The 12486-nt window shown below is 38.4% G+C and overlaps 1 protein-coding gene across 1 annotated transcript in view; it reads left to right on the top strand.

Moving 5' to 3' along the window:
* The window catches only part of LOC136262915 (uncharacterized), a 317270-nt gene that overhangs the window by 69654 nt on the left and 235130 nt on the right, over positions 1 to 12486 (top strand). The window contains exon 7 of the mRNA XM_066057331.1: positions 24 to 184. Within this exon, the coding sequence (XP_065913403.1) occupies positions 24 to 184 (161 nt within the window). The remainder of the gene's footprint in view (positions 1 to 23; positions 185 to 12486) is intronic.

Here is a 12486-nt window from a genome sequence, read left to right as displayed (position 1 = left end):
AACTTAGTTATGTTATGTATTAGGGGAGACTTTGATATACAGTGGTCCCACCGTCGTGGCCCTAATCTTTCAGTATATTCTCTACTTCATCAAATGGCAAACTCCATGTTAAAAAAATCTATCACACTTCATGAAATGGAAAAATATTTTAAAGCGAGTACTGTGTATCAGAGAATATTATGGAGTAAGTGTATATGTATATTGCCACCTGTTCTGCAGTATTTTCTATGATTACATAACTACCTGTTTTATAGTTCATACCACACACAATAGTTTCTAGGTTTGCATCAATAAAGTGCTGTAGAAAGAGCATGCAGAAAGTTTCAATTGTTAATGTGCAATTATGCACAGAGAGCTGAAACATGAGCTCATAACAATGTTTTAAGTACTTACTTTACTAGCAGTGGTAGGGAGCTACTTTAATATATATATTACTTATTACTTGCTACTGCCACGCTATATAACATATTGCAGTTACATAGTATTACTTTGTATATATTATTTTTCAGCAACAGGTGTTAACTAAGTTGCCTTGCTGTGTCTAGAGCCACACCTGCTACATTTTAACTATTAAAGCATAATTAGTATTCTTGTTTACTACCTACAAACAATCGAACTACTGAATAAAGCTATGAATGCCAAACTAATGATCACATGATTAGATTAATGGCATTCTTTTGTTAGAATAAAACGTTCAGCTAGAAGATGGGTTATTATACTTTGATTATATACTATAAAGATAATCTGTACAAAAACAGCAAAGCTGTGAAAAAGGTGTAGCCCCCAAAAAGCCAGGGGAAAAATGGGAAATCCAAGGTGGCAGCCAAGAAGTGGCTGTGATGATAGGTTAATGGCAAAAATTTTAATAACGACATTTCAGGTGAATTTGTGTTGCCTTCTCCAAGTTTCACTAGGATACAGCACCAAATTCACCTGAATTGTCTTTAATAAAAATTTTGCCATTAACCTACGTACCACCACAGTCACTTCTTGGCTGCCACCTTGGATTTCACTTTTTTTTTCAACCTGGCTTTTTTGGGTGTCTGATTTTTTTGTTGCTGAATTCTCTCCAGGGTGATTTGTTTGAAGCTGAACTCTCCACAAGGTGATTTTTTTGTAGCTAAATCCTTTACTGGGTGACTTGTTTGTAGCCAGGGTGACTTGTTTGTAGCTGAGCTCTCCACAGGTTGAATTGTTTGTAGCTAAGCTCTCTATATTATGACTTTTTGTAGCTGAACTCTCCATGCACAAGGTGATTTGTTTGTAGCTGATTCTCTACAGGGTGACCTGTTTATGAACTCTACAGGTGACTTCTTTCTGGCTGATCTCTCTACAGGGTGACATTTTGTAGCTGAACTCTCTACTGGGTGACTTGTTTTTAGCTGAATTCTCTACAGGGTGACCTGTTTGTAGCTGAATTCTACAGGTGATTTCTTTCTGGCTGATCTCTCTACAGGATGGCTTGTTTGTAGCTTAACACTCCACAGGTTGATTTGTTTGTAGCTGAGCTCTCTCTACAGGGTAACTTTTTTCTGGGTGACTTGTTTGTACCTGATTTTATGCGTGCCTTAACAGCACAATTTGCTTGCATGGGGTCCCATGGATTCAGAGAGTTTTGGTCGTGCTTTGGAAGCTTCTTATCAAGAAGTTGTTCACTGGAGAAATAACAGCTTCAAAATTCCATATGGCAATATTACCAAACGTTTGTGCTAGAGCTGCAGGTAATACAAGGGTGAACATTATAATATAGAATGCATTGTTATAAAGCAGCATTTACATTGTGTTCCTCAAACATCAAAGAGTAAAGATTATGTCATCTGTATTGAAAGATGATTGAATTTATGGAAGGATGGCTATTTGAATGGACTATAGTTTCAGAGGGCCATGCTATTCAGCAAAGACTTTGAAATAAGGCTCTCAACAATGACTGTTCAGATAAAGATGGAAAATTAGTTTACTTTTTTGTCAAGAATATATTTGATGGAAAAAAATAAAGTGTGCTTTAGACCAGGGAAACCGAAGATTTTTTTCATTGTCTAAATTGTTAATGTTGAAAAAAATACAATTAGCATGTTGGTTGCTATGGCCCTCCCCTGGGAGTAGTGGCAACCACCACAATTTATTGAGGACTCTATTACACATACATATGTGCTCATATATACACAGTCTAGCATTTTCGCCTAGCTGTACACACCACCCTTCCACCGCACCAAGCTCTATCATTGCCTACGTACTTTTCCCTAATGCTATTTACATAACATTTTCCACAAAGTCGGTACCATATGTAATAGTTATACCACAGGCATGAGTGTTTTGCCTGATATATATGCATGCACCTGAGGGCCACAGGCCCGAGGGAAAGTGCATATATACAGTGCCCATGGTATAACTAGTATGTTCTACTTTAGCATGCAGATTTACCTAATTAACAAAATCTTTAGTTGTTATTCCCTTCTCTTATATAGGGAACCAAGTAAGCTGTGATTGTGGGATTGAATTTTTCCAAACAAGCTATGATTGTAGGATTCAATTTTAATACATCAAACAGTGGTTTGATTTTACTTTTGCTAAAATAGTAATTTTAAGAGACTAGTATTCTTTAATTACTGCATTTACAAAAGTAAAAACAAATTACTGTTGATGTATTAAAATTGAATCCCACAATCACAGGTTTTTTGGCCAAATTCAATCCCACAATCACAGCTTGCTTGATTCCCTGTATAAGAGAAGAGGATAACAGTATAACATCAAAGAAATCTGATGATTTCTGGATATAGTGTGCACTCCTATTAGGTGTGCAATGTTGCAAGTTAACGAGACATATGCACTGGTAACAGTGTGTAACAATATATACGTACTGCCTTAATGAGATACATGCACTGGTAGTAGTGCATATATCTTGTTAACATTTTGAGTCAGTGCAATAAGTGATATATATGCACTGGCTTTCCTTTGATCTGAGGTGTGAAAGCGGTACATGTAAAATACACAACAATCAACAAGAACAGAATGACACCATAATAGCAAATGAGATTATGCATACATGAGATTATGCATGACATGACAATGTGTAGATTATATGTGACTCAGTCTGAGAAAACCAGTCTTATCGCCCATGTGAGCAGATTCGATTTTTCACCCAGGACACAAAGCTACATGAATAAACTATCTAATTCCACAATCAAAATCAGCTAGACTTGAGTGGTCTGGTTTTGCTGGCTGCTTTTCCCAAGCCCAGTGGCAATGCGTACGTGTGGTGTGGGGCCTTAATGGAGCTCTGGTCAGCCTGGAGATGACTGTATATGGCTGTACAGCTCTGTGGTGTTGAATAAGTACCTCTGCTGTGAATTTCCTTTCATTTTAGCCAGTTTTGATACCTCAATGGCCCAAACCTTGGCCTAATTCAACCCTTGGCCTTCCTTTTCAATTTTTGAACACCATCTTGCCCGCTTTCCAGGGCCCCTGCCTCCCACCCAACTTGCAGCTCGCCTGATACAGTCAACCTCGGTTTAAAAACTATCTAAAATGGCAGGAAACTTAGTTGTTGGCTACTTGCACAGTGGATCCTCTGGAAGGTTAGGAATTGGTGTAAAACGTGTGACAATTTGGTAGACATAGCTTCAACCATTGGCGAGCTACAATACACTAAATACTTAAAACCGGCATTTCTTGATACTTTTAAATTGGTGATAAGCCCAGTTTTCCCAGACTGAGTCACATATGATATACAATATAGAGAGAATGAGTTTGGATGAATAATGGGCAACTGAGGAAATCATAAGGCGGGAAATAAGCTCTTCCATAAACAGGGCAGATGAATGAAAATAGCATTTGCGACTTACTATTGTCTGGAAAACAAACGATGATAGCAAACTGTTAAGACATGTCAAACTGCAGCAATTGATGATTTGCATCCAAAAATGACAGACATAGCTACATTGCAAACATTAATATTGGCACAGATTGATCAAGACACACGGTAGTGTGTCGTGCGGCCCAAGAAGCCGGCGCGCCACACCGTGAGTATATTTACAGGAAGAAAGTAAACGCGATTTTCACACCTTTGTAGCTCCGTGATTCCTTATCCTATTGAAACCAAAGTTGCTACAGAACTGCCGGCTAGGTAGGGGAGTCCACATACCAAATTTGAAGAAACTCGCTTCAGCCATTTCCGAGATACGAGCGGCCAAAATTTGGGGTTTTTTTCTTCGTTTTTTTTTCTTCTTCTACTTCTTCTTTTCGCACACTTTGCAAAATTCAGTAATAAAACACGAATGCGTGCTTGGATCGGGCTGAAATTTGGAACACTTAAAGGGCTCATTAAGGCGAATCTCAGCACCAAGTTTGGTAGGAATCCGATGAACATTCACGGAGTTATGACCGATTATTTGCGTAAAATAAGGTCGAAGGTCTGTCACACCCACACGGTAAACCGCTTGAAGGAATGAGCTGCAAATAGAGCAGTTTCAAAACCATGGTAACCAAAAATTACGCAATGGACCACACCCAAATCGCCATGTTTTTGTACCAGATTGCTAGATGTTGCAAGTTGAATTCCTCGCTAAATCCATGTCAAGACTTATTAATACGTGAGTAAAATAGATGCCAGTGATAGAATAAAATGTGCAGGTGAGTTATTAGGCATTAAAAGATACGTACTGCCTCCCAACAGGGCAGTTTCGAAGGAAAGAGAAATGCGTAAAAATGGATTTGGCCAAATTACGACCTATTCACCGCCCAAAGGTGGTTAAAACTAGGGAAAACTTACAGTATACGTCTTTACCCAGCACCACAGCAGCGTACAGCCACATCCAGCTATCCCAGGATTAGCCAGAGCTCCTGAAAGGCACGAGACCGGTAATGGCGTACTACCAAACTGTGATAAAACGCCAGAAAAAGAAGACTCTTAGTGGTGAATTTTGCTAGAGTTAAGTTTTATTGTCGAAATCAACCATCAGTTAAACTTTAGCGGTCTTATTTTGCTGTCTGCTTTTTCACACGAAGTGGGAATCCCAGCACATGAGCGATTCTGGCTAACTCGGGGATAGCTCGATGTGGCTGTACGATGCTGTGGTGCTGGATAAAGACCTATACTGCAGGTTTCCCCTAGTTTTAACCACCTTTGGGCGGTGAATAGGTCGCAATTTGGCCAAATCCATCTTTACGCATTTCTCCTTCCTACGAAACTGCCCTGTTGGGAGGCAGTACGGATCTTTTAATGCGTAATAACTCACCTACATACTTTATTCTATCACTGGCATCTCTTTTCCTTACATATTAATAATCTTGGCATGAATTTAGCGAGGAATTCAACTTGCAACATGAAACAGTCTGGTACAAAAACATGGCGATTTGGGTGTGTCCATTGCGTAATTTTTGGTTACCATGGTTTTGAAACTGCTCTATTGCTATGTAGATGGAGTAACTATCGTAGGAGTGCCTTTTTGTGGTTTGAAAGGAATCCAGTTAAAGGCCATCGAGATATGACACAAAACCCAACCTATGTCACAATCACGCGATCGACTTTTATGAATAAAAAAACTATTAGTTTTCACGCCTACCAGGCAAACCGCTTAGAACAGTGAGCTGAAAATCGGTGTGTAGCTGGAATAATTATCATGGAAAGTCTTTGCAGTAGTACAGAAGAATCGGATTACAAACTACTGAGTTATGATTCCAAAGCCAACTACGTGTAGCTTATGCGAGATCGAGATACTCTAATAGAACAGTCACCCTAATAAAGCATTCAGCTACGTTTATAACTTACTCCATTATAGAATTATATGGCATTGCAAGTTATTCTGTAGGGAGTTCAGCTACAAACAGTTAATCTTATAGACAATTCAGCTACAAGCAAGTCATCCTGTAGAGAGTTCAGCTACAAATATGTTGCTGTAGAGATTCAGAACATTATAAGTCACACTGAAGAGAATTCAACTATAAACAAGTCACCTTGTAGAGAGTTCAGCTACAACAAGTCACTCTGTAGAGAGTTCAGCTACAAACAAATCTCCCTGTAGAGAGATCAGCTAGAAGAAGTTACCTTGTAGAGAGTTCAGCTACAAAGAAACCATCATGTAGAGAGTTCAGCTGCAAACAAATCACATATAGAGAGTTCAGCTACAAACAAATCTCCCTGTAGAGAGATCAGCTAGAAGAAGTTTAGAGGGCCAAAAATTTTAATTACGACTTCCAGGTGAATTTGGTGCCGAATCCTAGTGGAGGAGGCAACGCAAATTCACCTGAATTGTCATAATTAAAATGTTTGCCATTAACCTACCATCACAGCCATTTCTTGGCCACCACCTTGGATTTCACATCTTTTTTCGTCCTGGCCTTTTTGGGGGCCGCACTCTTTTTTTATAGCTTAGCTGTTTTGGTTTAGATAATGATTACTACTGTTCATGCTGATGACTTAAATGTACATGTAATCAAGACACACAGCAGTGTGTCGTGCGGCCCAAGAAGCCGGCGCACAACAACCATGAGTATATTGACAGAAAGAAAGAAAACGCAATTTTCGCACCTCCGTATCTCTGTGCTGCCTTGATGAAACAAGACGATTTTTGCTGTGGACATGCCCTCCAACATCAGTACTCCATATTTCAAATTTGAGCGAAATCGCTTCAGGCGTTTCCGAGATATACGACTTCAAAAATTGGCTTAGTTTCTTCATTTTTTTCTTCTTATTTTCTTCCCTTTTTCGCATACTTACAAAAACTGCTATAAAACGCGTACGCCTTATCCAATTGCCTTGAAATTTGGCACACAGAAGGCAGATATAAAGGCGCATCTCGGTACCAACTTTGGCTGGAATACCATAAACAGGCAAAGAGTTATGAGCGATTATTCACGAAAAATAACACCAATATGTTGTCACACCTACAGGGTAAACCGCATATGGGAAGAAGCTGAAAATGGGTGGGTGAATAGGTTAACTATTGATCCTCAAACCTTTTGTGGTTTGAAAGAAATCGAGCTAAAAACCAGGAAGATACAACAAAAAAACCAACAGTGTGTAACAATTATGCAACCGAGATTAGCTAATAAAAAATGACTACTTGTCACGCCTACCAGATAAACCGCTTGGGGTAATGCTTTGAAAATCACTGTACAGATGGAGTAATCATCATAGAAAGGCTCTTCAATGGTGTAGAAGAATCAGACTTAAAGCCACGGAGTTATAACATGAAATCCAATTTGGTGTAGCAAGTGCGAGATCGAGATACTCTCATAGAGCAGTCATCCTAATAGAGCAGTCACCTTGAACAGAATTCAAGAGATCAGTTAGAAACAAGTAACCTGATAGAGATCAGCTACAAACAAATCACCCAGTAGAGAGTTCAGCTACAAACAATTCACCCTGTAGAGAGATCAGCTAGAAGAAGTTACCTTGTAGGGAGTTCAACTACGGAAAGGGATAGTTCAGCTAGAAGAAATCACCTTGTAGAATTCAGCTACAAAAAAACCACCATGTAGAGAGTTCAGCTACAAACAAATTGCCCTGTAGAGAGATCAGCTAGAAGAAGTTAACTTGTAGAGAGTTCAGCTACAAAGAAACCATCATGTAGAGAATTCAGCCGCAAACACATCACCTGTAGAGAGATCAGCTAGAAGAAGTTACCTTGTAGAGAGTTCAGCTACAAAGAAACCATCATGTAGAGAGTTCATCTACAAACAAATCACCCTGTAGAAAGATCAGCTATAGAAGAAATCACCATGTAGAGAGTTCAGCTACAAAGAAACCATCATGTAGAGAGTTCAACTACAAAAAAATCGTCCTGTAGAGAGATCAGCTAGAAGAAGTTACCTTGTAGAGAGTTCAGCTGCAAACAAATCACCTGTAGAGAGTTCAGCTACAAATAAATCTCCCTGTAGAGAGATCAGCTAGAAGAAGTCACCTTGTAGATACTTCAGTTACAAAGAAACCACCATGTAGAGAATTCAGCTACAAACTAGTGACCCTGTAGATACATCAGCTAGAAGAAGTTACCTTGTAGAGAGTTCAGCTACAAAGAAACCATTCTGTAAAGAGCTCAGCTGCAAACAAATCACCTATACAGAATTCAGCTACAAACAAATCACCCTGTAGAGAGATCAGCTAGAAGAAGTTTCCTTGTAGAGTGTTCAGTTACAAAGAAATCACCATGGAGAGTTCTGTAATAAATATATGTATTACATATATAAAATGTACATTTACCTGATAAAATCAGAAATATTTAAAGTGTTATAACATTTGTTTCATCTTTTTCTTCTTCCTGTGGTAAAGAAAAAAAAACCTCAAAGGCCGGCTTAAAAAACCTCAAAGCTGGCTATAGGCCGGCTTTGGGGTATACAAATACAAAAAGAAGTGAAATCTAATCCAAAACAGCCAAGCTGTAAAAAAGGGTGTGCGGCCCTTGAAAAGGCTTTGGTGAAAAAAGATGTGAAATCCAAGGTGGCGGCCAAGAAATGGCTGTGATGGTAGATTAATGGTAAAAATTTTAATAACGACAATTCAGGTGAATTTTGTGCCAAGACCAAGCGGCATCAAAATTCACCTGAATTGTTGTATTAAAATTTTTACCGTTGACCTACCATCACAGCCATTTCTTGGCCACCACCTTGGATTTCACATCTTTTTTCACCATAGCCTTTTTGGGGGCCGCACAATTTTTTTACAGTTTGGCTGTTTTGGATTAGATTGTATATAATGCCCAGTGCCACACTCATGCTTTAATATCAGAATTCACGAAGGGGAAGATTAGCGAACATCTGCAAGTGATTGCAGGAGAGCCAGAGGCCACTTTACACATAAACAACAAGATTACAAGTATGTTTTAATGTTTGTAACAGTTTATTTTGTATCCCGCATATGCGCTCCAGGAATCAGTGAACAACCAGCTGCCAGTGCACTCATCAGTGGCATAGCCAGGAAAAATTTTTTACCGAGGCAAAGTTTATACATTGACCTAATTGAAAGGTCTGATTCTGACTCAACTGACTCACAAACACTCTCAAGTATGGGTGGTACAGTATTTACAGGTTGATTCTCTGGCTGGATGGAAGAAACTGTTTTAGAAGACGTATTCTGAGCCTGTTTCTACTTGTCAAGTAATGCTCCAGCATAGTTAATGCTACAGTATACCATGCTTCATTTATTAGACTAGTTTAATTGTACTCAACACAAAAAATGACTTACTCCGGAGATATTTTTGAGTGGTCAAGCCATCCATTAGCTGAAACAGAGGTCATAGTCATGCACACTATACTTTTTTATTATTTATCTGATGTGATATTAAAGTCAGAGATTATCTCTTTCATGTGATGCTCAACTGCATGTGCTAAGCATATCAAGCTAGGAAGTCTGGGAGCATGCTCCTTCAAGGAAAATTTTGAAAATATATGATTTGAAATGGCACGTGGAAGCTATTTTTTGATTGTAACTGCTAATGCATAATATTTATGATCAATTAGCTCAATGCAATACCATGCAGTTGACTCACTGGAACATTTGAAAAGCAATTTAAAGACAATATAAATGTAAATGATTTAGCCCAAGCAGTGTAAAGAGAACAGTGTCATGAATGCTCTATTAGAGTATATTACAATGACTGCTCTATTAGAGTATCTCGATCTTTTTCATACAAATTCAAGTAGCTGAAAAGTGGTCCAGCCTATGCAAGACCATGTCACTGTGGGATCCAGCACTACAGCCATAGATTCTATCATGTGTGTGCCGTAATGCTGTCTAGTAATGTTTGAGTAGAAAGTTCAGGCTACCAAAACTCAGGCCTGCTCAGCCTGAATATTTTACTGAGGCAGCTGCCTCGGTTGCCTCAATGGTAGCTATGCCACTGCTCATGAACAACAATTCAAAGAGTATGTTTCAATGTTTTGTTGTATTGTATATCTTCATCCTTCACCTGGCTTGATAGCTGGAATTATTTTCTTGATAGCTGGAATTATTTTCTACCCTTAGCTACTACCCTTACTGTTGCCAATAATCTGCAATCGTCAAGAATACTGAAGATGCATGCAACAATACTGAATGTGTAACTATCTCCTGTATGTTGTGTATGCATAACAATATTATAGACCATAGTACCAATTCCACACCGCTGATTTACTGGCACATACCAGTGGCCTCTAGTTACAACAGAGTCTATTGGGCCATATTGCCTTGATTGGGATCGTTTTCCAGTCGGTCATGCCTTCACTATCGTGTTGTGCGTAGCCTCACTTTATGACTGAGTCATCTTCAGAGACATGCCACTTACATTGCAAAGTAGGTAATTAAGAACCACAACTGATTTTGATTCAGATTATAGATTGTTGTGGCTGGTGTCTCCTTAGTATTCAGTCTTGTTTCCAGGTAGCACAGTGAGTGATTTCCCAGCCAATAATGCTTTAATGTGAACCTCCAGTATGTCATCTATGGCTTAGTATGTCATGTAAACACATCAATGTGACATTGTCACACTACTGATGTATACCGGCACTTAGCTACCAATTGCCTTTAGTCTGTGCCATAATTGTATTTCCTTTATTTGGGACCATAATGCTGATTGTGCCTAGCCTTTACAACCTGTTTGTACTTCTTAACTGAGTCACTTCAGAGAAATCTTACACTTATAATATAAACAAATCAATTAATACCACTATAGCTAACCTGTTTTTGTGTAAGTTGCATTTTAGTAATAATTATGATTTTCTGATGTCAGTTACGTTCCCTTGCCTACATATCATTTCCACCAGCACTGCTCTGAGTGTTGGCTATGACACTGTTTATACATGCCCAATGGGTAGATTGCAACGTTGGTGTATGTACTTGGTTGTATGTGACCCAGTCCTAGTAATAATAATAATAATAATAATAATATGAACAAAATATTATTTCAACTTCTTTAAAAAGTACTTTAGTTAGTTTCTTTTAACTTCATATTTTCTAGTGAACCTGTACTTCTTCCAAATTAACTTCTAATTTGTGGTTGGAGGAGCTTTCTAAATTGGTATTTAGATGAGTGTTCTATTAGGATTTTGGCAAAAAAACAACAGGTGATCTCCATTTTGAACCGCTACTGTGGTTCATGATAAATTATTGCATTTAACCATATGATTTACACACTGTGCTGTAGTATTGCATATGTTTACTGATTCCTCTCACCTATTCACCATTGGGTAGACATAACCTCCCATGGGTTACCTATGTGTCTCTGGTATTGTTTAAGGGAAGCGGCAAAAGTCTTTATTGACTTTGTCTACCTTCTTCTATATATCACATTCCTACTATACCTGTTTCAGAGTTATAAATAGTGGGAAATTGGCTGATAGATACTTGTACTGTGGGCTTGCTCTGGAATTGTTATAAAATGTGTAAACATTTGGTACATGTATCATTCATTAGTGAGCTACCATATGATTTTGGTATGGAATTAAATTTGCAATTTGGTGGATGTTTACAAAATTACCAAATTAAAATTTTGCCATATTTTATTATTAGTTTTTCTAATACTTTAACCAATTGAACAGGCACAAGATCAAAGCAAGGTGCTGGCTCATCAAGTGTGATGTTGTTGAAGGTTGTCAAAAGAGAAGTATGACCAAGTGAAGCACTTTGTCAAATCTGATACAAATTCAGATAGCTAGCCAGATAGTTAGCTCTAAATACTTTACCTGTTTGGGAGGCAAGGGGGGTTTCCAGGGGTTTCAGGAAAACCTTTTGGATTTTACACACTACTTGAAACATTAAGAAATTGAAACTTCAGGTTTCCAGAATCTCATGGAACACGACACATTTTAAAACTTTTATCTTAGTTAAATAATAGTTTCTCACCTGATAGCAACACTTATAGCATTATTCTGAATTATGAAAAGATTGAGATACTCTAATAAAGCAGTCAGGCAATATAAAGTATAAAGTACTCTAATATAACAGTCACTTAGCTGTAGTGTAAACCCCTTTTCAAAATTCCAGCGTATGCCCCTGATGTATATACTGAATCTCAATCTTTGAATAATCAATTCACAATTCTACGATTGTCTCTGTAATATTGCAGGTTAAGGTCCTACTCTTTTGCCAAAAGGAGCGAAGATACACGCAGTGGAGATCTGCACTGATGAATCGCTGTGTTTTCCTTTTCGGATGGCTGCTGCACTGGCTATGAATTGAATGAATCTCCATCCTCTAAGAGTCTCTCCAGATTACGTCTATACATCAATGTAAACAAGAAGCCACATAACTAGCTGCTGGCCACATGGGACTTTACTTTACTATATACATGCAACATGATTTTGTCAAATTAAACTCTCACCAAATGCAAATTATTAAGTAAGCTCCAAATATTCTGCTCACCAAAATTTCTGCTTATACAGTATATTAGTACAAATTCTTGAAGTGGGCATTTTTGGAACTTGGACAGGGTAGCCAGGATTTTTTGAAGGGGGTTCCAACAGCAGGATTGAGTTACCAGAAGCAGGGGTCTGGGGGCACCTCCAGACTTTCAA

This window comes from Dysidea avara, chromosome 8 (assembly GCF_963678975.1).
Source record: "Dysidea avara chromosome 8, odDysAvar1.4, whole genome shotgun sequence".
NCBI classification, from domain to species: Eukaryota; Metazoa; Porifera; class Demospongiae; order Dictyoceratida; family Dysideidae; genus Dysidea; species Dysidea avara.
Note: the sequence above shows the minus strand (reverse complement) of the source record. Positions and strands in the feature narration are given on the sequence as shown.